The following is a 25,620-nucleotide window of genomic DNA, read 5'->3' on the forward strand; positions in this document are numbered from 1 at the left end:
TAGAAGGAAGTGTCAGTTTTATTTTACATTTCTACAATATTGACATTAACATAGAAAACACGATTTAGGAAAAAAAAAATCATGTTAAATATAAAATTCTGTATTGTCCTGGAAACTGAAGATGGAATAATTTCTTCAAGTCATGTTTGGGGAATGACAAAGTACCATGTGCAAGGCCGCGTGGCTCCTCTTTGTCCAGCCAGTCTTTCCTAGGTTTGTGGGTAGCTACACAGCCAGTCCGTGGTGTCACAAAGGAGCCCCATTTCCTCCTCATACACAAAGGCCGCTTGTACTACATCACCACATGCTGCTGAAGGAAAATCAGGACTTCTCTGACATTAAAACTGAATCAAAGGCTGTAGATAACACTTTGCAAATAGCTTGTGCTTGTTCCTAAAAAAAAAAAACAAACCCAAGCACACACGTTAACTTTCTGAAGAACTCCTAAACGTCTCAAAACTCATTTAAAGCAAAATGTGACCTTTATCATTCTTTTGGCAGAGACATGCAAAATGGAGTAGCACAAGTGAGATTTAATTTGATTTCTGTGGTCTGCAATGACGTGTGGGAAGCTGTTTTAAATAAGCTCTTTTGAAACAAGTCAGAGTTGTTAGCTTTCATCATAGCAGGACACTAGCATTCAGAAAGTCAGTTCATGTGTTCCCCCAGCGCTGCTAAGGGTGTGTGTCGTATCATAGTATCTTAAGAGGAGATCACTTCCCTTGCTTATAAATGTGAATGCATGCTCTATTATCAGACTCGTTACTCAATCCCTCCCTGCTCTGTCTGATTTTAAAGAGATTTTTGTCTTTGAAAATACAGAGGATTGTCCTTAGCAGCTACGACAGCACTCTTCAGATTGCAGAGTTTTCTCAGGCGTGTACATTCATTGGCAATTTTAGGGAATGTAGGTATTTCTCCTCAAAGCTGATCAAATGCAGTCAGCAGGGCTTTTCTCCCCCCCTCAGCCAGGGCATATTTATACTCTTCTTTTAATTGAGCAATCTCCCTTCTGCCAAAAAGTCTTCACAAGGGCTTTGGGTTTTAGAATCTCCCTTTACACTTGAAATACTGATACCTAAATTAAATACTGTAAACATAAACTCTTACCAAACTATTGCACTGATATACCCAGAGGCTGCATTCTTCAGAGGCTGCATCTGTTGTCTTCAAAGCCAGTAAACTTTTTCCTGCTCCCAGACCATCATCATAGCAGACCATCCGTACAATTAAATAGAGAGCATGCCTATGTAACACATCCTGAAACCATGTGGCAAATAAAAGTTACTCTGGAACAGCGTAACAGCCATTTCAGTTTTCCACCTGTTTTGATCCTTTCTTTTACTAAAGAATACTTCAGATTTATTTACAGAAGTGTATTCCTTGGTAAAATTATAATTTTTTTAATTGACAGTTTAGTCAAGATTAAAAAAAAAAAGTAAGTGGAGGTTTAACACAATTTTTGCTTTAATTTTTGCTTCTACTTTAGAATTGCATTCATATGTGGACTATATGTATTCCTGTCCATCCTATGGAAGCGCACATTCATTTCCCACCTATCCTCACTCGCCTGCTGTGAGTATGATAGGTGATACACTCTGTCCCTCTGGCACAGGGGTAACTTAAAACGACTTTTTAGTTTTCCAGTATTTTTCCAGACAAGGCCCTGCCTCCGTTCCGGGAAGGGTGAACACCACAAACTGTTCACAGAAGAGGGTATGGGCAAGGTTAGTTGCTTCAGGGCGGAGGGTAGCCATGTGGATATAGCCAGGCCACTTGCGGCCTGAGCCACAGCATGGGTCCTGACTCTTGCAGAGGTCTAGTCTGGGAGACATCTACTCTCCACCACAGTTGCAGGCTTCCACCATCGACCCAACAGTTCTGACCTTAGCCATTTCAAAAAGGGATTGGTTGATGTTGTCCAGTACCAGGTATCTGCAGACCTACCCTACACAGAGCCTTTCTTCTCAAGCGATCCTCCCCAACTGGCAATATACACCTGCTTTTTTCCAGTCATACCACCTCTAGGGTCTTATGACTTCAGGACAGCTCTTCTTCTGTGTTCATGGCATTAAACACCTTGTCCCTGTCAGTAGCTGAAGGGTCTAAAGAAACATCCACTTCGATACAGAAGCTGTAAAAATGGACAGTGAGCTTGATGCCTGCTATGAAACCGTTGAGAGAGCGCCTCTAGCAAAGCTCCTAAAATCACCTTGCTGAAAAACGTCTCCATCCCTGACATTGCCTCAGCAATCACTCACAATTATTCATACCGTACTGAACACAGCTGGAGCCAACAGGGAACCTACTGGATCAGCCCTCCAGTCTCTGTATGAAAGATGCCAAGATTCACCTCCAAATTACTTGCAACTTCTTAGACTTACTTGCTTGCAACTTGCTACAGCACTAATGTGCATGTGGATTATCACTAAAAGAGGGAGGACAGAATAAAGTTCACAGTCCCCCTGTAAATTCATTTCCTCCCCTCCTTCCAGTATTTGGCTATGAGGGGATTCTGCGGTTGAGAGAGAAATGAGATGGCAGATGGACAAACTGTGCCATACCTGTATGTACGTATATATAATGTACAAACAGACTCAAATGGAACGTGAAGAAGGCCAAAGCCTCAGTGTGACTTCTATAAATACTTCACCTTCAGTTTCTAGTGGTTGCATCCACAAACAATGGAAATATGTCAGTGAATTACGTATCTGCAAATATTTCAGCCACTAATTAAATAATTTCTCAAATGTTGGCTGAAATCCATGAGGAAAAATTTTCTATTTTGACCTTCAGTCAATTTTTTTTTTTGGTATCTGAAATAAATACTTGCCTATTACCTGCGAAGGTACCTACAAATCACAGAACTCTCACTTCTCCCCTGAAGTCTTAAAAGACTGAATTCTTTGTATGAATGCAGAGAAAACCTTTCTATTTTGGAACTCTATGAAAGAGTTAGGTGGGCTAACACACTAAAGGACAAATTACATGTCAACAGTGACACAGATGCAAAAAGCCAGAATCCGGGAAACGGAATGCAATGCAATAAAACGCCAGTGCAAGCCAGCTTAATCACAGAAGGCTTTATCAGCTTGTGCGTGCTTTTGCTTTCAGCTTGAAGCCAGAAGAATGATGGATAAAAGTCTTAAAATTACCTATTTGATCTTTATCAAAGTACAAAATAATTTAAATAATAGCATAACCTATGTTCTTAATGAGAACTAAGAATTTAGGAGGACAGAAAAACCAGAACCCAAAACAATTCAAAGTTTGAGTATCAACTACTACACTTCTTCCCAGGCATTAGAAACAAGTGTTTTATTTACTGAAGGGACCAAAGGAAACTTTTTGGCTCTCTTCAGAGTATTCAGCTATTGAGCAACGCTATTCACCGTCCTCATACTTGAGGCTTTTATGAACAGGCATTGCGGGGTTGTTGACGGGTCACGACTTCATAAGGCCAAGTATTTATGGTATCTGGGGCTCTGAGGGCAACCAGAAGGAAACCACATGGCTGCAATACAAAGCTATACAAAGGCAACTGGAGGGCCCTAGGGAAGAGACCGGATTTTTATTTTTAGCAAAAAAGCTACTTTAAGTGCGCTAAAGGAAAATAAACTACACGTAGGAAATGATGCAAACAAAAAATAGGCTTGATCAATAAAGTGAAATCATGAGGCTTTAATGCTGGAGTGAACTCACACTCCTAGATTAGGAGTGCAAAGCTGGAACTTCAAAGAGGAAGACAACTCGGGTACTCTTGAAAAACACATCCTTTTTTTTTTCCTCTCCACAATAACATAAACAGGAATTGCACTACTAACTCAGGCTGAGGAACCTATGGTCTTGACCACCAGAGTCATGCTACTTTTCCACGTGAGAAGATGGCAGGACAGCCACGTGGAAAGGAAGATATGCCCAAAGAGCATAAAGGCTTGCTTGCCTTTTGTCTGGTGCTCTGTCTCAAAAGGAATGGATTTTTGTCATAAATCCAACCAGAGAGCTTTTTTTAGTTTTTTGTTTGTTTTGCTTAAAGCCAGAAGTGACATTTTGGTGACACAGATCATCTATCAGAGAAACAAATGAAAGCACTTTTCAACTCTCACCAAAAAGAGAGTTACTTGTGAATCACTTACATACTGATCAGATGTTGAAACTTTAATGCCGTATTTGGAAACTCCCATAATAAACTCCTCTTCACCTGGAACAAAAGGTAACTTTCCATCTTGCTTTGGAGGGAAACAAACAAAAGCCTTTAGTGCAGACAGAAGAACATGAACAACTGAGATACATACTAGAAAATGTGTTAATGTGTACTTCAGTCCACTGGATCAGCAATATCACTAACCCTGCTCATATCTGTGGAGCCTGCCGGCCGCTCTTGCACTCATCCAGTCCCTTAACTTGATGTGAAATATGTTCAGGGGAGGTTTAGGCTGGACATTAGGAAGCATTTCTTTACCAAGAGGGTGGTCAAACACTGGAACAGACCTCCTAGAGAGGTGGTCGATGCCCCAAGCCTGTCAGTTTTTGAGAGGCATTTGGACAATGCCCTTAATAACACACACTAACTTCTGGTCAACCCTGAAGTGGTCAGGCATTTGGACTAGATGATTGCTGTTGTCCCTTCCAACGGAAATATTTCTTTTTTATTCTATTCACTACATGATTCCAGAAAGGAATTTATCATCTCAGGGGGGAGTGGTCAGATCAGATGGGCTGAAAAACAATGCATGCCCTGTCATGCTGCGCTGACCCTGGATGATCGATGGTCCACACTGGCAGCAATTTTGTTATTTGGCTGTAAAAATAGTTTTAGCATACATTCAGATACTTGAAGTGTCGAGTTGCTGTAAGATAAACACATTCTGTGCTTTTAAAGATACAAACGATCAGCTACCTAATGAGAACCACCAGTTACAGCTTTTAGTACAAAAATAAGTAGAAGCAACCACAGTTTGGCAAGGATGAGCCAAATATTATTCAGGTTCTTTGGTCACAGGTTCGTAAGTGACTGTAAGCAGAAACTTGACTTTTTCCTCTATAGGAAAACTTCTACGCTACTGAGGAAACCTGGAGGAGATATTCTTTCACAGATACTAATGCTAACAGTGATGAAGACAATATAACAACTTTCAGTTGGGATACTCGGTCAGTAATGACTCACTAAAAGGGCCTTTGCTCTGAGTCTGTTTCTTCAGAACGGCCTTTTCAGTGCATCTTCTCCAGTTACTCGGTAAGATGGAATTGAGTGTGACAGCTTTTAAGATTCATACCGAAGTATTTTTTAAAGTAAGCTGCTTTATTCTAGGAAGTCTAAAATTTACAGAGAAAGATGTCAGATCATGTGATAATATGAAATAAATACACCTAAACTTAAAATCTTCTGATGTTGTTGGTATTGTCTTTTGTAACCCACTTACCTGTGCAACATCTATGTAATTTATCAAGTCCAATGGCCCTTCAAGGTTTTTGCTCTCATTATACTTCAGTTTTTCAATGGCACCAACATATTTAACTCTGAATTCTGCACACGTATCAGAATTACTATTGCTTTGTCCTGCAACAGAATAAAACAAAGCATTTCTGAAGAATTCCAGAACAGTAATGCTATTCTAATTGGTGTCAATGGGGCTAACTTACTAAATTCCATAATTTTTGCAGACCTTCATTAAACACTTAACTGTACCACAGTATATTAACTCCTCTCTTTAATGAACTGTCCTGGGTTGATTCAGAACAGCCCTTGGTGAAGTCAAGAGTTTCACATGAATCCATGATACAGCATTGTTTATACAAATTCAAATTTGGAATTTACAACCTTAAATCAGAAAACACAGAAAAGCTGGTTCTACTTTTATATATGTATATTTTTTTTTTTAAATGAACTGCTTGGTCTAACAGTGATGCGCTGTGATATGGTGAGCAAAACCAAGTAAAATCAAATCTTATTTCTATTATTTCAGTGCAAATGTAAACTTCTAAAAGCAGGAAATATAGCTTCCAAAAAGTTATACAAGATTTATGCTGTGTAACAGACTGGTAACACAAATAAGTTTTTCTTAATTAGACACTTTACTTTGAAAACTGTGACTGAATCCTAGATGAATCCTTAATAATACTTTAGAGGCCTAGAGCTATGCATGCATTAGTCAACAAGCTAACAGATTCACCCACAATTATTAAAAATACATATTTTAACCTTTTACATTTTCTGCTTTTTTATACAGACACACATAAAGTTAACCCTGCTCTATACATACCTCCTCGAACTCTGATTACGTACCTGAACTTTTCGTGGAGTCTGTATCTAGACTAGCCACAGTACTAGACCTGGAAAGTCCTCCAAGACTGGAGTCTACAGACTAAGAAAAAAAAAATAGTATCATCAGAAAGTTACTGATAACATATTAACAATTCATTTTGAGATGCCCTGCTTCAACCCTTTTTTTTTTTTTTAAATAAACTAGTGTTTACATTCTAATTACTTAAGCAGCACTGCAAAAAAATGTGGAAAAAAAAACCCAACACCTATTTCTTTCCTGAAGTTATCTTTCTGCCTCAATGTAGATTAGACTGACATACATTCTGCAGCAACCCTTGAGAAGTCCACAAATCTTTTGAAAGGAGGAGGAAATAAAAGAAAAAGAGAAAATGAACCTTAAAGTTATGTCCAGACTTTTCTGGTACTGCATCTTAACTTGAAGAAATTGACAACTACATGCTTGTCACCAATGCTTGAAATAACATAGCAGTGCAAGGGAAGTGAAATGGCACCTTGGAAAATCCAGAACATTCAACTGATCATTCCAAAACCTATCAGACAAAATGGACACATTATTCAAAATGAAGAATACTTTTCAGAGATACTGAGTAACCAACTAGTACTGAAGAATAAACTCATTCTTGGTACCTGGCACTAGGCACCTTCTTAAAGACAATACTTGTCACTACAGAACAAACGTATTACTCTTTCCTCCAAACCATAGTATTGTGCTGCCAGGAGCTCTTGCGTTTGTGCGCTTCACTATGGAAGCAATCGAGCATTCATCTCAGAATACAAGGGCTTTATAGTGGATAGGGGTTTTTTTAACTCTCGTAACATAATCTGAGGAATAGAAGTAGGAAGTTCTCCTTGTGGAACATGGCATTTTATGGAAATCACATCCTACCATCAGTGCAAGAAAACCGCTTAACGCTCAACTTGTAACAAATGAAAGTGCTTCCACAAAGAATATACCAAATTCAGCTTACCTTGCTTTTAGTACTGATTTCACTGCTTTGTGAGCTGCTGCTGCTGTGTCGCTTTTTCCCTTTTCTAAACATTTTGTCATAATTGGATCAAGGAAAATCTTCTGGGTAGGAAAAATAAAAACGGTAGTTGTCATATCATCAAGGGAATTGACGTTTCTAGCAAACACCACAATGACTGTATCCAAAATGGACAAAAACTGGAAAATAGTAAGCTACTGAATCGGAGAATGGAAGCAGAAATGTTCCTCTGGTGCTCTTCATATGTGACTGGGGAAAGTCCCTCAAGCTCTCTGCTAAAACTTCCTTCTTCTGATTCATAAAAAAAAATGTTCCTACCTAGTTTACAGACTATTGCAAAGGCCAATTTCTAATGCATATAATGATATAGATTTAGAAACAAGACAAAATTTTAAAATTTTTATTCCCACTTAAAAGCATGAGATTTTTTTTATTTGTAACTACAATCTAAGTGCCCTACAACAGTGCATCCAATGCAAATCCTGCTCCAAAGATTATGCTCCCATTAAAAACAAAAAACCTACTTCTAAAGAACTACCGATTGTAATACTTCTTGGAGCAGCCATTATTACTTAATATGTTCCTGAAAATTAAAGCAAGAAGCACGTTACATTTACTGCCTCAGAGCTGAGTTACTGGGAGTTCTGAGAGTATTCCAGAAGCATTTTTCCTGTATCTGCCCTACTACTGCAATTGCTTCACCTAGCATTCAGCCAGACAGTGTCAAGAAGAGATGGCTCCCAGTCAGGGGGTGCTCAAACCGTGCTTCCCAGCTTCAGAGAAGAATATTTTAATTACAAAGGTTCAGAAGTTTTGAGCAGGTGGAAGAAATAGGACAAAGGAGGAAGGCAGCCTATTTAAGACAGCTCACTCTGCAGCAAATCCTGGAAGATGCACAAGAAAGAGCTCAGATCTGTGATGCAGTGCTGGATTACAGTCCCCAGGCTGCTGCTGTGTTTGACATTAAGCGAATGCTTGGTCCCCGGCAGACCAAAAACCACCTTCAGCGACAAGAGGTGCAGCGAGGCATGGCGGTACCCAGCACACCCACCTGCCCGGGGCTCCTGCCAGCCACTAGCATGGACCTGGCCGCCCCTCCTTCAGAGCAGCGGCTAGAAGACAGGCAAAATTCCCGGTTCTGCCGGTAGTCTCTGAGGAAGGGACAGCTTACGCTACTTTACAAAATTTTTTAATACATTAGATGATTAAGGAGCTCTTAGCAGCTCCTTGCTTAGCACACTGCGTTTTCTGCGGTACATCTTTTCCACTAGGGATGCGGGAACGACCGAGCCCTGCCCGACTCCAGGCTCTGCGGCGGGGAGGAGCCGGGCAGGGCAGCACTGCACCCGCGCCTACCTGTTCTTCCCTTCTAGCCCCAAACGACAACCTGATAAAGGAAAAAAACACTAAACCCGCTTCCCACTGAGAGGTGAGAGGCAGGCTGCCTGGTGCCCGCCGCCGGGAGACGGCAGGGCCGCGGCCCCTGTCACGGCAGGCAGCGCCGAGCGGCGTTTTGGCGCTGAGGGCTCCTCTACAGCCCCCCACCCCCCCCCGCCCCAGGGTCGCTTCCCCTCAGCCCCTTCCCCACGGGCCCGCTGCCGGGATCCCCGCAGCCGGACGAGAACCCCAAACCCCACTCCCCGCCGCCGGCCGGCCCCCCGCCTCACCTCAGCCCGCTGCCCGCACGCTCCCTTCCGCTTCCGTCGCGCATGCGGAGCCACCCGGAAGCGGAAGGGGGAAGGCGGGCGAGCGGGGCCGGGGGGAGGACGGCGGTGCCGGTGGCCGCCGGGACTCACCCCTACCATGTCGGCCAAGCGGAAAGCCGAGGCCCTGATCCCGGCGGAGGAGAGCGATCAGCTGCTCATCCGCCCCCTGTGAGCGGCCGGGGCGGGCGCGACGGGGGGAGCCGGGCGCTGGGCCCGAGGGGGGTTGTCGGGCCCGAGGGGGTTTCGGGCCTGGGGGGGTGTATCGGGGAGGCGCCGGCGCCGGGGCCAGGGCAGCCGGGCCGGGCCGCGGTTCGGAGGCCCGTCCCGCGGGGCTGTGGTGGGTGTGTATCGCCATCGCGACAGGCGAGGCGGGATCGTTCCCCGGGTGGAACGTTGTCCCGGGCGGTGAAATCCCGGGATGCCGCTTTCCCCCCGCTCCTGGTTTTTCGTTGCGGGCAGGCTGCAGTCGCCGGGAGAGCTGTCATGCGCGGCTGGAAGGTCTGCCTCCTTTCCTTATGCGATGTTGCAGTGCTGTCCGAGCTAAAAACCTCATTTTTTGCCCTTTTGCATTTCGACAGCATCGTGGGTTTTGTAGTGTTTTAAGTTGTGGTTTGTTGTTTTGGTTTTGTTTTTTTTTTTTTTTTCTCTGGTAAAGATGTCAATGCAATTTGGAGGTGTTTCTGGTAGCATCACAAGAGTTGTCTTCTGGACAACTTGAGGATGCTACTGCAAAGCTTATTCAGACCAAGGTAATTTGTTATTTAAGTGAACTTTCCATTCATTATACATCTCAATACTTTGAGAGCCCAGTGTGCAGGCATGCTATAAAAATCATAAGAGACCAAAATAATTTCCCCAAATATTCTTTTTATTTCTGCTGCATTAAATAGGGTCATTTCCATCGAGATAAATAGAACTGTTCAGTTACTTTAAATATCTGAGCTTAAAAGGACTGTGCAGTTGTTATTTCTACATAGAAAAAGAATCCCACTAATGGCATCCAATGAACAGTTACATCTCTACAATGTGCATTGTTGTAATTTTGGTGACTTTGCTATCCTTTACAGAGGTGCTGGTCAAGAAGTAGGAAGGTCATGCATTATTCTGGAGTTTAAAGGAAGAAAAATAATGGTAATTATTGCATAAATATATATGTACGCCCTCTCATTATGGTACTTCAGATTACAAAAAGATGTTATAAGTTAACTTCAGCCTCCACACTGAAGTCAGCCACTGTGCTAGATAAGGCACGTTTTGTAGCTTTCTGGAACAATATTGCATATATGACAGTAGGCATTACAGATGCTGTCCTGTAAAATAAATCCATATCCCCAAACAGAATATATGTGTTTTAAGTGTAGATTCTAAAATTTACACTTAGTAGGTTTCAGTGGAACCTAAGGCTAATGTTTACCTACAGTTACGTGTAAACAGTCACGTGTAAACACATACATGTTCTCTTTCCCTTTTCCAGCTGTCTTCTCAGGTGGTAGCTGAAATAACTTGCATACACTGGTTATGTATATTCAGGTATTGTTGAAGTGTGAATGAAGGCTTGCAAAGATACAAAATTATAAACAAAGACTGTGATCTTTTGAAAGGTGGTCAGTTTTCCAGTGGAGATAAGTCATCTGGACAGAAGCCCAAGATGTGAAATCCAATGCTAAAAAGCAGTGTTTAAGGAAAAAATACTTTTTTTTTGCATGATGCTAAAAGTTATCAGTCACTAGTAACTACGTTTTAGACCAAAATGGAAGAGGTGTTTTTATGTGTTCTGTTAGAAGCTTTAACTTCATTTTTCAGCTTGATTGTGGAATCCATCCTGGACTGGAAGGAATGGATGCTCTTCCTTACATTGATTTGATAGATCCTGCTGAGATTGATCTCCTTCTAATTAGTCAGTAAGTTGCACCTAAAAGAACAAATATACTGAGGTCATGGTCTGAGCTGTGTTCACTTGTACGTTATTAAGAGAGGCTGAAAATGGATGTTCCATTGATGTAGTGGCGTAGCAAAATTTTAGTTTCCAGCTTTCTTTAAATTAAGGATGTTCAGTCACTGTTGACATGACAACTCTCCTCTGAGCTTGCTGTGATGTCTTTTTTATAACCTGGCCTGCTTTAACACTGTTTTGACAGCTTCTAGAATGAGTTTTCTGCATAAAGACTGCTGAAAAGTATTGCTTGTGGTTTTTGCTCTATTGGCTTTGAATGAAAATGTTCTCAGAGACTTACACAATCTTTGAATGTGGTTTAAATATTGCTTAGTGACTGAGAGGCGAGGAGAGCCATTTCTAAATTATTTAAACAGTCTGTATGAAATCCTGAGTTTTTGTGTTATGTCTTTGTTCTACCTATATTTCAAAAGTACTTCCTTCAGATAGGTCAAAGTAGAAATATGGCCAAATAATTTTATTTTGGTAGTTCGTGTTTTAACCCATGGTGTCCAAAGTGCAAACTTAGGATCACATTTGATAACTTTCTTGTATCCTTGACATTTATTGTGTTCCTGGTTACTGTTATTCTTCTCCCTCTAAAGGTATATGTAAATGACAAGAACGTTAATTCTGAAATTATACGGGCAAAACCTTTGCGATAATTGGAAAGTTTCCTGTATTACTCTTATCTTTTCTTGGTTGCGTTTGTAGTCACTAGACTAGACCAGAATATAGACCAACGTAGTTAACAAGGAGGTTGCAAATTCTATTTCTGGATTTTCATGGTGCTATCTATGTTAATCCAGTGAATTATATGATATATATTGTATATTAGTGTTGTGTAATGTTAATGTATTAATTGGATTTGTGTGTCTGTTTTAAGTTTCCATTTAGATCACTGTGGGGCTTTGCCATGGTTTTTGCAGAAAACAAGTTTTAAAGGAAGGACGTTCATGACTCATGCCACAAAAGCTATTTACAGATGGCTTCTTTCAGACTATGTCAAAGTCAGGTAAGCCGACCTATGGTTTTTCTCTTCAACTCCTGAATTATTTCACCTACATATCCAATAGGAAATTGAAAATGAAGCCAACAAAGGTGGCTGGAAGAACCTGGATGTTGCTACAAGTAGCAACATTATAACCAGGTTAGAAGTAATGAGTCATCTTACTGCCTCATGGATAATATGTCTCAAATAATTTCCTATCAATAAAACAAACAAACAAATCTTTCCTTCTTTCTTTTCATTCTTTTCATTTTCCTTATTTGGACCTGTACTAGTATCCTTCTTTTTCCTCCCCATCTGTTTCTCTTAAGACACTCTTTTGTTCTCATGCTTTTTAATGTCTATTTTCTCTTAAGCTTCATGTAAGTAATGAATTTTAAGCCCCTAAATATACAAATCAATTTTCAGGACAAGGTTGTATCAGATATTAAATATACAAAGAGCGCTCTGTTACTTACATGTTGTTGGGATTTTTCTCTTTTTTTATTTTTTTTTCCTCCTTTTTTTTTTTCCTTCTGTTACATGCCTTGACACATCTTTTCTATGTGAATGCAGTGGTCTTGAGCATATCTCAACTCAGCAGGTTCTAGCTTGGGGCAGAAACCTGATAAACAGTCTTCTTTTAACTTGTTTGTTCTGGGCTGATGGGAAAAGTGTGGTTTAGTTTGGTTTTTGAGGGCTGTTACGAGCTAAGTGGCAGATCTCTGTCCAGGGCTAGGAATCTACTGGTACTTTTAGACAAATACAGAGCAGCTCCTGAAATGAAAAAAACTATTCTAGCACGACCTTTCAAAAGAAAGATGCTCTAGCTCTGCTTAGGTCAACTGCATTAGAGTACCTGGGCTTGATTTCTAACATAGGAGACGTAGCATTACTGAGTGGAATTTTACTGTCAGCGGGGAAAAATCCAGAAAGAGTTTTTTCCAACTGTAATATGATCTAAGATGTTAAGATGAGCTGATATTTAGCCATTTCACTTATATCCAGTAATATATCAGCGGATGACATGCTATATACAGAAACAGACCTTGAAGAAAGCATGGACAAGATTGAGACCATCAACTTCCATGAAGTGAAAGAGGTGGCAGGAATCAAATTCTGGTGTTACCACGCAGGCCACGTTCTGGGAGCAGCCATGTTTATGATTGAAATAGCTGGTGTGAAGGTATTTTCTTTTTATTATAAAGTTGAAAGCAAGCCTGAATCCTAACTTAGTCATTAATTATTTATTATTGTTCATTAAGCCCCACCACTGTGGCTGGATCTGTCAAATAGACTTGGAGTCAAGTCAAGGTGGGAGGCCTTGACTTAAAGCATATATTTTCTGATTAATTAGAACTAGCAAGTGACACATATATTGAACCAGGTAGGATGTTTGGATTTTATAGCAGTGAGTTATGACTCAGGCTTGGAACCATTAAATATAGAATCATAGAATCTTCATGGTTGGAAAGGACCTTTGAGATCATCGAGTCCAACCATACACACACAAAAAAAAAAACCCAACCAAAAAAACCCAACCAAACAAAAGAACCCACCAACCAACCAACCTACAATCTTTGCCGCTAGAGCATGCCCTGAAGTGCCGCATCTAGACGTTTCTTAAACACCTCTAGGGATGGTGACTCAACCACCTCCCTGGGCAGGCTGTTCCAGTGCCTGACCACTCGTTCAGTAAAGTAGTTCTTCCTAATATCTAATCTAAACCTCCCCTGCCGCAACTTCAGACCATTTCCTCTGGTCCTGTCATTATTCACTTGGGAGAAGAGGCCAACACCCACCTCTCTCCAACCTCCTTTCAGGTAGTTGTAGAGGGCAATGAGGTCTCCCCTCAGCCTCCTCTTCTCCAAGCTAAACATGCCCAGCTCCCTCAGCCGCTCCTCATGTGACCTGGTCTCCAGACCCCTCACCAGCCTGGTAGCTCTGCTCTGGACACGCTCCAGCACTTCAATGTCCCTCTTGTACAGCGGGGCCCAGAACTGAACACAGTACTTGAGGTGAGGCCTCACCAGTGCCGACTACAGAGGCACCATCACTTCCCTGCTCCTGCTGGCCACGCTATTCCTGATACAAGCCAGGATGCTGTTGGCCTTCTTGGCCACCTGGGCACACTGCTGGCTCATGTTAAGCTGGTCGTCCACCAGCACCCCCAGGTCCTTTTCTGCTGGGCAGAAAATATGTAGTTTTCCTTGCTGGTCCACGCAGAGGTTGCTGGTAGCTGAGGCAGTCTTGTGGAAGCTGCATATTAGTAAAATCTATAAACAGATGTTTGGTTTTGTAATTCTGATTTACCACGTCTGCCTGTCTGAGTGCTTAAATGGCATTTGTCAAAGTATGCGAGTTATATTTTTCTCATAATGCTCTTATGTGAAAGTACCTAAAGAAATAGGATTATTATTAATTTTAAACACAGATTAAATAAATCGATCATATAATCACAGGCAGTGCTGTGTCAAAACCAGATACTTGAAACTAATCTCATTAATTGGAGTTTAGTAGGATAATCGTGGCCCAAGAAAAGTTTCATACAGCCTTGAAGAGGGAAGAGAGATGGGGGTCCTCAGGCGTGCCGTCTAGTAGGACTTTGTTCATGATTTATAATGATTAAGAATTTTTTAAAGTGTAAAAAAAGTATAAAAATAGAACTGAATTTACAATGACTACAATAAAATGTAGATATCTTACTGCCTTTTTTGGTTTTCATTTTCTCATTAAGGCATGATGGAGAAAGATTTCCCTCTGACTCTGCATGACTCAAATGAATTGGGCTTTAATATTCATTAGTTTTTTTAATTTCCTATGAAGCAAATGAGGAACGTGATAGTAGGTTACCTATAGAGTAGTTATCTGCTGTTGCTGAGTATGTATTTTGTTATTGTTCACATTTTCATCAATGGAAAATTACAAACAGTTACAAATTACTTCTTGGTGTAATGGGGAATGTGATCATTCTGTTTGGAAAATCTGCTAGATTAGAGGCTTTTTTTTAGTATCAGCAAATCTTAGACTTTTTAATAAGTAATTTTATTGGATTATTAATTACATTTGCAGTCTGATATATAAATGCAGTTTTATTTACTCTTTACTTCCATTTAGGACCTGCTGTATTTTTTGTTATGTCAATTTTTACTTCTTAATAGTCAGTGCATGTATGCAAAGGGCTGGAGATGGCACCTTTAAATCCCAAATGAAAAATAAAATTTTAATAATTGTTTACTTAGTTCTGTCGGAATTATGGTACTGCTCGAAATACTGTTACTTATTGTGGTTAAAATATTAGTATTGTAGGACTATTGGCCTAATATTGTAAGCACTGTCCACATCAGAAGAGTTTTTAGTTAAAGTACAAGGGACCTTTTTATCATAAATTCTTTAAAACCATATTTGCTTAAGAAATATCATTCCTATAGAACAGTCTTTTAAAGACTGCTGACCTGGTAGAACCTGTAATCAGAATAACTGCTTCTCTTTGTCTCCACTAGCTTTTATATACAGGTGACTTCTCAAGACAGGAAGACAGACATCTGATGGCAGCTGAGATTCCCAATATTAAACCTGATATTCTTATAATTGTAAGTTTTACAAAATTATTTCTCTGTTAGTAATCAAATATGTATAGGGGTATTACTTAATTAAAGCTGAAGTGGAATGAGAAAGACAGCGGTGATTTAATGGTAGTACGTGATTTGTGTTAAATATCCAAACGCTTGGGCATTCAGAACACTCCAGTATTTCTTTTCACTGTGTTAAAAAGTCTAATTTTCATTTTATAATCCTTCTGATTAAGTTCCTTAAGCCTCTAGACAAACCTTTTCAAGATGGGAGGTTTATTAGGTTTCGACTTGTGTATGCTAGGTGTATTGTACCAACCCAGTTTAGCCAGATACCTTTCTTCAGTAGAACCTAAGCTACTTCCAACTATGTTTGTTGAGAATTTGTCCTGGGTAGAGGTACCCTGAGTGCTATTCCATATTTTTGTTTTGTTTTCTGAGCAAAATGGTTTTATTCTGAAGCCATGTTTGGGAAATCAGAGGCTTAGGGGAAACTTTAAAAGTAACAGTTTTATCTGGAAATGAGCAGTGGGATCTTTCAGAGTAATGCTGAAAATCATTTAATGTATTGTGTCCCTTCTGACTGCTTTCTGTAACTGACAGTTTCATTTTAAGTCACATCAAAATCTTGTATTTTGTGTAATTCCTATCTTTTAGGGTAGGTGTTTCTAAACTGTGGCACACATACCACTAGTGAGCCACGGTAACGTGAAAACCCCTTCATCAAAGCAGTGGCAGCATTTGCAGTTAGGAAAATCAGTATGTTACATTTGAAACCTTTTAAAAGAAGCATCAAAAATAATAGTTCTAACTTTTTTTTAAATTTTTTTTTTATTTACTAACAGGATCTGTCTTTCCAAATTGCTGGGAGAGGTTTTGGGGAGGGGAAATTTTAGTTATTTATCTTGGTGGAGATGGTTATGGGAATTTGAGGGTGGTTTTGATTTTTCCCTTCACCTCAACCCTCCCCCTCTCCCCTCCAATTCTTGTGTGATTCAAAGGAGAAGGTCAAGAATTAGCCTCTGTGTCAGCACTTTTAATATTCGGTTTTTCTATATGTAGGAATCCACGTATGGTACTCATATTCATGAAAAAAGGGAAGAGCGAGAGGCAAGATTCTGTAATACCGTCCACGACATTGTAAACAGAGGAGGTAGAGGTCTTATTCCTGTGTTTGCCCTGGGTCGAGCTCAAGAACTACTTTTAATTTTAGGTATGTACCTTCACAGTTCCTCTTAATAAAAGGCATATAAAGTTAAATGAGAATGTTTTCATGTGCAGTCTTTCAGATATAATAATTTTTTAAACAACTCTTCAGCCATTTTCCAGCATGTTAATTACCTTAGAATATATAATGTGTGTTTGTTCAAATGCAAAACATCCAATAAACCAACTGAGGCATTTCGGCTTTGTGAGGTAGGACGGAGACCTAGAAAGGAAAGGGTAATGGCGTGGTAATATGTAATATGTGCTTGACTTTTGAATCTTGTTGAACCAGCATTTCAGCAAATGGGGACCATTATTACAGATTGAAAAGGAAGCAATCGTAACAACTCTTCTAGTTAAACTGTCCTGCTGAAACAGGGATACATTTTGTTCCAAAGTTTCACTATCTTTGCCCTTTAATTCACAAACCTGTATGAAGAATTCTTCATGGGAAAAGCTGAGAAGACCATAAAAGAAGCTTCTAGCATTTCTAAATCATAATGATAATGGGAAAGCAAATTAGCCTTTGTTAAGAAGAGCAAAAATGGGGGAAAGGAGAGAATTATACATGATCATAACAAGCATTTCACATAAAATATAAAGGTAGTTAGTACAAGGTACTTCAGAAAAAAAACCAAATTTTTAAATAAATTATTTCCAGGCATCTTTGCTTCCTTATAGCACGTGTAATTTGTATTATGTGTGTGATTTTTCACCAGTCTTGTTGCTCATGTAAATGTTGCAAGATCAAAAGATAACTATTTCAAAATACTTATTTTTAGGGACATTGACTCTAAAGTGTTACCTGAAATTCTTCTCTCTTCCCATTTCAGTTTAACTCAACATTAGAAACTAGTTTGTTTTCAAAACGTGTTACTGGTCCATTCAAATGTTAATAAGAAATTTGGATCTATTCATGGGGTAGTACTCTGTGTTGTAGGATTATTTACTACTTGTGATTGATTAAGTTTTTTTTATTTTATAGAGGAGACAAAAACTGAACATTTTACATCTTGTGTAGCCATTAGCTTGTCATTTGTTCACCTCTCCTTGCTGTGTGTAGATGTGAAAGTGAGTTTCTGAAGATAAGCTTGAAAATACATCTAGTAAAGCTAGACATGTAATTGGATGCTTAATTAGGTAGAAAATGCAGTTGCATCTCACGTGCCTACACAATTGAGCCCGCAGGCTTCTGTGTTTGTTTTTCTTCTTTCCATAAGTGTCTGACAAAAAATAAAATATTGCAGTGGGGTACAGAAAATTATGATGATGGGTGCAGTCTTTTAATGTTTAATGTAGGTCCTGCTATTAGTTATCTTTTACTGGCTGTTTCCACCTCACACCTGAGCTTAAGATATTGATGTCCTTGAGCCTCTCTGACATGTTCTGAAAAGATTTGTCTGCAGATGAAAGCTTTTAGGTTAAAGCCATATCATTTTAAATGTACAAATACAGCCAAAAGAGCCTACCACTCTTTTTGGATAATTGTTCCCCAGCTACATAATATAAATATGTTTTAGACTAGCAGAACTGCATGCAAGTGGGAAAATTAATGTTAGGTTTGTACAGCTGCATTCAGATCTTTTCTTTGTGTTTAGTAAAGGTCATGGCTACTGCCATCAGTGATAACCACGGCTGTGGTTCGTGGAGGCTTTTTGCCTGGTTTTGTTTCAGTTAAGCTTGTAAAATACAATTGTTGGTGATATACAGGAAGCCAGGCTTAATAACTGGGTGTTCGCTTCACACCTTGAACTCCATGGGTTTGTTTTCCAGAATGATACAGTGAATTCTCACCAACATATCTCTATATGCAGATGTCCCTAGTTCCTAGATGTAGAATTAATATTTGACAGTGTCGTTTTAGCATTATTGCAGTGGTGTGGTACAACTTGCATTGTTGTAAATGTAGATTTATTGCTATGTAATATCACATATACTTTATCCCTTGTAGCCAAAGTTGGTGACTGATAGGAATTTGACCTGCCAAAAATATCTGAAATTCATCTTTTTCTTGTTTGTTTGCCTGTTTGTTTGTACTAGTTGTATACATTTTTAGTTGGTGATTGCTTTTTCTTCTTCAGTACAGCAGGTAAAAAAAAAAAGTTTGTGATTTTCTCTAATAAAACTGAAAAAAACCCACTGCTAAATCTGTTACAAGAAGTATTAACATTTCTGAGAAGCATATATTTTGGAGATAATGCTGTGGATGGGGTTGTGTGGGGTTTTGGTTGTTGGTGGTTTTTTCTTCTTTTTCATTGTTTTTGCTTTTTTAGATGAATACTGGCAGAATCATCCTGAACTCCACGATATCCCTATATACTATGCCTCCTCTTTGGCCAAGAAGTGTATGGCAGTTTATCAGACATATGTCAATGCCATGAATGACAAAATCCGCAAGCAAATTAACATCAACAATCCCTTTGTCTTCAAGCATATTAGTAATCTGAAGGTAAGCTTGTTGTCTTACAAAAGAGGCAGGGTGACAGAAGAGTTCATATTTGCTGAATAGTTTGCATGTTTACTATCCTAATAGATGGGTTAGGTACAGGTTTATATCTGAGTTATCTGCCATCCCAGTGTTTAGAGGGCTGGTTGAGGGGAACTTACGCCCCAACTGGAGGGAAGGGATGCCATCCAGAGGGACCTTGACAGGCTTGAGAGGTGGGCCTGTATGAACCTCAGGAAGTTCAACTAGGCCAAGTGTAAGGACCTGCATGTGGGTCGGGGCAATCCCAGGCACAAATACAGGTTGGGCAGAGAATGGCTTGAGAGCAGCGCTGAGGAGAAGGACTTGGGGGTGCTGGTAGACAAGAAGCTCAACATGAGCAGGCAATGCGCACTTGCAGCCCAGAAAACCAACCACATCCTGGGCTGCATCAGGAGAAGCGTGGCCAGCAGGTCGAGGGAGGTGATTCTGCCCCTCTACACTGCTCTGGTGAGACCCCACCTGGAGTACTACGTCCAGCTCTGGAGTTCTCAACACAAGAAGGACATGGACCTGTTGGAATGGGTCCAAGGAGGGCCACAAAGAGGATCAGAGGGCTGGAGCACCTCTGCTATCAGGACAGGCTGAGATTGTTGGGGTTGTTCAGCCTGGAGAAGAGAAGACTCCAGGGAGACCTTACAGCAGCCTTCCAGTACCTAAAGGGGCCCTACCGGAAGGATGGGGCAGGACTCTTCATCAGGGAGTGTAATGATAGGACATGGGGTAATGGCCTCAAACTGAAAGAGGGTAGATTTAGATTGGATATCAGGAAAAAATTCTTTACTGTGAGGGTGGTGAGGCACTGGAACAGGTTGCCCAGGGGAGCTGTCAATGCTCCATCCCTGGAGACATTCAAGGCCAGGCTGGATGGGGCTTTGAGCAGCCTGGTCTAGTGGGAGGTGTCCCTGCCCATGGCAGGGGGATTGGAACTAGATGATCTTTAAGGTCCCTTCCAACTGGAACCATTCTGTGATTCTGTGTGATTCTGTGAACTTTTCTTCCACTATAGATCCCTGCTTATAGTTTGTTCCTTATGGGCATCAGTAGGAGGAACTTCCCTGCAAAGGGCACTTTGGATGGGATATAATCTGTGAATATAGGGCTCTATTTGTACATTGTTCAAGGGTGCAGCTAAGCTATCCTTCATTTAAGTGAGTTATGGTAACTGATATTCTCACTGTTTGTCCATTTAGAGTATGGATCATTTTGATGATATTGGCCCAAGTGTTGTGATGGCGTCCCCAGGTATGATGCAGAGTGGCTTATCCAGAGAGTTGTTTGAGAGCTGGTGCACAGACAAGAGAAATGGAGTCATTATAGCAGGGTACTGTGTTGAAGGAACTCTTGCTAAGGTGAGTTGCTAATGCATCGTGACTTCTTAATTTGAAGCAGTATTCATGCTATGTTTAAAAAGAATTGGCCAATAGCAAGTCTCTTTATTTGTATTTACTGAGAAGATTGTTGTCAGGTATGCACAGTTATGTAGTCAAAGCTAATTGCTTTTGGTTCATACTAATGAAAAGTATAGAAAATTTGCATATGGCCATTTCCAGTGATGCTATACAGAATAATCTTTTCTATGAGCAGTTATCTTGTCATGAGAAAGAATAATTGATACTTTTCTCCATGTTTAGAACCCTCCACCGTTTCACTTTTTGAGAGGGGAGCCCTAACCCCAATTCTCGAGGAGTCAATATTAAATCTAACTGATTTAGATTTTAAATCTAAATCTTCAGTGTCAGAGATCACACTGCCTTGTGCACGTTGTGCCACTGTCCAGTTGTAGAGAATTTAATCCTTCCTTACGAATTCCAGCAGCTAAGGGCAACCAGGGCGTCTAGTTTTGCCTTTAGAGATGGGAATCACACAACTGTTATAATTTCAATGCAAATATGAGATGTGTCTGGAAGAAGAATGAACACCCAGATCTGCTGGGGATGCAAAAGATGAAATGGTGTGCGTTGTGCATGCTTTTTTTCATTTGTGAGTGTGTATTTTGTGAACTTTGAAGATTTTCTTCAGTTCTTCACGTTTAACTTGGCTGCCAATATTATTTCATTGATTTTTGAAATGTAAAGCATTAGTTACATGGTGTCTGTAGAACAGTTTCAATTTTTTATTTAAAGTACTCTTTTTTTTTTTTTAGCACATCATGTCTGAACCCGAAGAGATCACAACTATGTCAGGGCAAAAACTCCCACTGAAGATGTCCGTGGATTACATTTCTTTCTCTGCTCACACAGATTATCAACAAACTAGTGAATTTATCCGGGCCCTGAAACCTCCACATGTGGTTAGTATTCATGCTGCCCATTTCTCCAGAGGGGGATTCATCAAAACAGTTCACAGCCTTGAGTCATCAAGGCAGGTACTGGTGTCTAGCAGTAGCCAGCATCCCCATGCTTTGAATATTAAAAGGTGGAGATTTAACCATTTTTCGCCATGTTACCTTAGCAAAGTAAAGATGAACTTGCTCTCAACACTCTGCGTGTGGGATATCTGGGAATGACTTTCAAGTGGTATGGTCCGTAACTGGTTTCAGCAGCATTTTGCACAAGTAAGGTACAGTATAGGACAACATTAAGTTGGGGACACTGGTATTGGAATAATTCACTGGAATTTGCCCCAAAATAAAATAGAAAAACATTGACTGAAAAAGAGTAGGCCAGTCTGTAAGAAGGTATGTAGTAGGCAGCACTTGTGGGGAAAAGCATGAGCAAATCCCAGGGAGCAGGAGGTGTGAAGGACAAGAATATGAAAATGAGAACTAGGATCTGAAACTTGCTGAGATTGGGGGAGAACCAGTGTGCAAGGCCAGATAAGAAATAAAACAAATCATAGCGGAAGAAAAGAGGATTTAACTTGTCAAAGAAAATTGTGAACTTAATAAGCATCCTCTCTGAATTGCATGTTTATTATGTATGTGTTTATCCGCATGCAGACACAAAAATGTAAAGCTAACTAACTTTTGTCATTGAACTTAATATTTCCCTTTCGTAATATAACAATGTGGTTGTGTATGAAAAGTTAAATGGAATCTCTGTAATGCATTCTGCTTATTTGCATGTATTTTTCTACTAATACTCAGGGTCGTGAAATGCCTTTGAATAATGCATAGAATTCAAAGACATACATAGAACTCTGTGTAGTATGATTGAGCTAATGTTTCATATATTGTGACCTCATGAAATTACATTTTTATATAGATGAGGTACAAGTTGGCAGTTATCTTGGATAATTTGTTAGCTAGACATGTCTGTCTGGGCAAGTAACTTTGCTAAAAGGAAAACTGTCTTTCCTATAGATTTTAGTTCATGGTGAGCAGAATGAAATGGCCAGATTGAAAGCAGCACTGATACGGGAATATGAGGATAACGATGAAGTTCATATAGAAGTTCATAATCCTAGGAATACTGAAGCTGTGACATTAAACTTCAGAGGAGAAAAACTTGCCAAGGTATAAAATCAGTATTTTTTTATCTGTACAACAGTATTTTTCTCTGGGATAAAAACTATATATTTTCTTCCAAGCTTCTATTTTAAATTGGTATTAGATTGTGTATGTTTTCCAGGGACTCACATACTTTACGTGAATGCTTTGTATTTAATGTTGTATTCGGGCTTTGGTTTGGGGTTTTTTTTGGTGGGGTTTTGTTGGGTATTTTTGGCTTTTCACTCTTACAGCCTTTTCTTTTGTTACATCTCAGAAAGTTTATTGGTTACTCTGACTTTCTTTTATTTTCGGAGTTAATTTTATACCGTTTGATTTTTTTCTGAGAAAACTGTATTTCATCTCTATAATTACCTTTAAGCTATGAATACTTCAGATTGCCTCATTGCACTGTATGTGCTTTTCTTTCCAGGTGATGGGATCTTTGGCAGATAAGAAACCAGAGCAAGGACAGAGAATTTCTGGAATCCTAGTTAAAAGAAATTTTAACTATCACATCCTTTCTCCATGTGACCTCTCCAGTAAGTAAAGACAGTGATGTGCTCAGTAGGTAATTGAAACTTACAGTGTCCTTCTTTAGTCATTAAAACATGTACAATACTGTGGGGTTTTTTCCTGTAATTTTGTGCTTGATAAGCAGTTAGTGAACATCTTGGTTTTTACGTTGGTTTAGTTTTGCCTAAAGTTCTGAACTGTCGTAGTGAGAAGAAAGGCATTCAGTTCATTGTCCTCTGAAGTTTAAGATCTTTTCTATTTGTTCTGTAAAAGACAAGAAGCAAAATTCCATTTCCCTTTTGATTACGTAAAACTTCTTCCTCTGCGTGAATATGCATAAAACATCAGAGTGAGAACAGAAGAGCACCTCGATCAATTGTCCTGCCAGTTTCTAAAATGTCATTAATTTTTAGTGTAAAAAGCTACAGTACAGTGAAAATATTTGTGTATTGCTCCTGTGCTGTTTATTACTAAAGGGATTGATCTATTCTCAAAACAGAAGAATAATTAAATGTAAGGTCAGAAGAGCTTGGGGAAAAGCAATTCTGCTGTCCTGGTTCGTTGTTTGCCTCTGATGGGTATGATAAAATAACGAGCTCTTGCTGCTTTCTTAACCACATATATATTATTTGTCTTACAATAGATGTTCCACCCTCCTCTTTACAAATTGTCCTTTTCAGCCCTCTTTCTCTAAATGTATCATTGCTTATCTATAGTGGCAATTTTATTTAAGTAAGTCAAAGGGATAATTTCTAATACTTTTTAAAATTCTTTCAGATTATACAGACTTGGCGATGAGCACTGTAACACAGACACAAGCCATTCCATATACGGGCCCTTTTAATCTGCTTTATTATCAGCTACAAAAACTTACCGGTGCGTATTTGGAAAGACATGTTTGTGATTTATATTGGTCAACTTTTAAAACAACTTCCAGTCTTCAGAAGTCTTCTGAGTGGAAACTTCTTTGCCAGTAACTGAAGGGCCACAGTTTATTTCATATTTGACAACTTTTATCAGATTATGCAGCTTCTGCCAGATCCAGTTCATGAGTACGGCATGTGCTTTTTTGGCAGATTCTACTGTAGTTGTACTAGAAAATCATAAACATATGGCAATATAGAACCTAGGCTGATTTTTATCTCTTATCAGCCCCCAAAGTGAGTGCCATAGCCACTGTGATGCAAAATTTATTAATTGAACTTTTCTCTCCAGACCCAAAATAGAATGGGTTATGCCATCCAATAAATCAAAAGTTCTGTCCTTTGTGACAGCCAGCCTCCCTCCCCAGAAGGCAAGAATCTAACCTTCTGGACTTTTTCTGAGTGAGAAGCCATTTAAATCTGCCACTAGTGTGATCCTCTGTGCTTCCATCTAGCTTAAAGGTTAGGGGCAACTCCTGTCCTAGTTCGTTAAAGGCACACGCGCTTTGCAGGATCCCTTCCCAGATTTAAAGCTCAGGAATTTTTCTTCTCTAGTGACAGAATCTAACTCATATCACTAGTGAAAAGAAAACCTGTATTTAAGTTGATGTTCAGGTCTCATAACCTGAGTGCGGCCCGGCACACAAATGCTTTAGTTTTAAGCTCTGTGCTTAAGGAAGCAATGGGGTTATCCTTTAAGGGTATAAGAGGAGCTGGTTAGTTCTGCAAGTGGAGCACTAAATGTCTCTTTTCTTTTCTTTTTCATTGGTGTATGCACACCAGTGTACTAAGCCAGTCAAATATGAGAATTCAAAACAACTAAAATGGCCAATATTACATACTAAAAAAACCCAAACGCTCCAGAACAAAGAAAATAGTATTGTCAGGTAAGGGAAGAGAGTATGTGCTTCCATTTTGTGAGCTGTTCTGAGCAGTTGTGATTATAACAGACAGTCCTCTTATTCTTAAAATGACCTGTTTTCTTATGCAGATAAAGTCAGTCTTGCTTTCCGTATAATTTTATTCTTGCTAACCGTTTGTTGTCACTTCTTAGGTGATGTAGAAGAAATAGAAATCCAACAAAAACCGGCGCTGAAGGTTTTCAAAAATATTACTGTGATCCAGGAACCAGGCATGGTGGTCCTTGAGGTGGGCATTGGTGAGGGAGAAAGAAGTATTTTGTTCTCCAGTTTCTGCAAAACAATATCATATAGATGCCATGCAGAATTACATGTTTTAAGTAGTTTTCTGTCGGAAGACAAGTAGAGTGAAAGCTAGAACAAAGTTCCCCTTGAGCTATGGTCCTGTGTTGATGCCTGTTGTTTCTTTTGGCCACTGCTATTTTCTTTTTTTGCCGTGGGTCAAGAGTGTAATGGCAGATTCACTGCCCTTTTTTTATTTGGGAAATAGTAATTGGAAATAATGTCTAATGGTGTTCCCTCCTTCCTCCCACCCCCACCGCAAACAGCTGTGGTAATTAATAACTATTTCATAAATGTGTTCAGAAACATTAAACGGCTTGAATTTTTCATGGGAAGTTACTGGGATACAACAAGTTAAAGGTAGTTAATAATTTGGTGTAAAATGTG

At 39.7% G+C, this 25,620-nt stretch overlaps 2 protein-coding genes across 11 annotated transcripts in view; one reads left to right on the top strand and one right to left on the bottom strand.

Annotated features, from left to right (window-relative positions):
* ITGB1BP1 (integrin subunit beta 1 binding protein 1) lies at nucleotides 1-8,989 on the bottom strand. 9 transcript variants are annotated; one of them, XM_054193956.1, is made up of 7 exons: nucleotides 8,940-8,989; nucleotides 7,255-7,355; nucleotides 6,287-6,365; nucleotides 5,424-5,560; nucleotides 4,137-4,229; nucleotides 1,111-1,260; nucleotides 1-393 (listed from the first exon to the last, which is right to left on the bottom strand). In XM_054193956.1, the coding sequence occupies exons 2-7, from the start codon at nucleotides 7,324-7,326 to the stop codon at nucleotides 322-324; spliced, it is 603 nt and encodes a 200-aa protein (XP_054049931.1). In that variant the 5' UTR covers nucleotides 7,327-7,355; nucleotides 8,940-8,989; the 3' UTR covers nucleotides 1-321. The 9 variants fall into 9 exon arrangements, with proteins under 9 accessions (XP_054049931.1, XP_054049929.1, XP_054049930.1 ...); XM_054193954.1 differs by having other exon boundaries at nucleotides 4,137-4,253; XM_054193955.1 differs by lacking the exon at nucleotides 8,940-8,989 and adding an exon at nucleotides 8,324-8,778 and having other exon boundaries at nucleotides 4,137-4,253.
* Nucleotides 8,990-25,620, top strand: part of CPSF3 (cleavage and polyadenylation specific factor 3) — a 20,787-nt gene continuing 4,156 nt past the window's right edge. The window contains exons 1-14 of one of the 2 annotated variants that reach the window (XM_054193952.1): nucleotides 8,990-9,146; nucleotides 10,046-10,109; nucleotides 10,782-10,879; nucleotides 11,798-11,926; nucleotides 12,908-13,085; nucleotides 15,403-15,492; nucleotides 16,534-16,684; nucleotides 18,951-19,126; nucleotides 20,356-20,514; nucleotides 21,309-21,455; nucleotides 22,467-22,619; nucleotides 23,026-23,134; nucleotides 23,886-23,984; nucleotides 25,086-25,180. In XM_054193952.1, the coding sequence (XP_054049927.1) occupies nucleotides 9,076-9,146; nucleotides 10,046-10,109; nucleotides 10,782-10,879; nucleotides 11,798-11,926; nucleotides 12,908-13,085; nucleotides 15,403-15,492; nucleotides 16,534-16,684; nucleotides 18,951-19,126; nucleotides 20,356-20,514; nucleotides 21,309-21,455; nucleotides 22,467-22,619; nucleotides 23,026-23,134; nucleotides 23,886-23,984; nucleotides 25,086-25,180 (1,719 nt within the window). In that variant the 5' untranslated portion in view covers nucleotides 8,990-9,075. Of the gene's footprint in view, nucleotides 9,147-10,045; nucleotides 10,110-10,781; nucleotides 10,880-11,797; nucleotides 11,927-12,907; nucleotides 13,086-15,402; nucleotides 15,493-16,533; nucleotides 16,685-18,950; nucleotides 19,127-20,355; nucleotides 20,515-21,308; nucleotides 21,456-22,466; nucleotides 22,620-23,025; nucleotides 23,135-23,885; nucleotides 23,985-25,085; nucleotides 25,181-25,620 lie in introns of those variants that run through there. The other variant, XM_054193953.1, reaches the window with a different exon arrangement.

This window comes from Rissa tridactyla, chromosome 3 (genome assembly GCF_028500815.1).
Source record: "Rissa tridactyla isolate bRisTri1 chromosome 3, bRisTri1.patW.cur.20221130, whole genome shotgun sequence".
In the NCBI taxonomy this organism is placed as follows: domain Eukaryota; kingdom Metazoa; phylum Chordata; class Aves; order Charadriiformes; family Laridae; genus Rissa; species Rissa tridactyla.

What these genes read in the sequence shown, in the direction of transcription:
- ITGB1BP1 (XM_054193954.1), bottom strand. Translation starts at nt 7,326, where the DNA reads ATGTTTAGAAAAGGGAAAAAGCGACACAGCAGCAGCAGCTCACAAAGC. An exon ending in ATTACATAGATGTTGCACAG is followed by an intron (nt 4,254 to 5,423) that starts GTAAGTGGGTTA and finishes TCTGCACTAAAG; the next exon opens with GCTTTTGTTTGTTTCCCTCC. An exon ending in TATATCAGTGCAATAGTTTG is followed by an intron (nt 394 to 1,110) that starts GTAAGAGTTTAT and finishes TTTTTTTTTTAG; the next exon opens with GAACAAGCACAAGCTATTTG.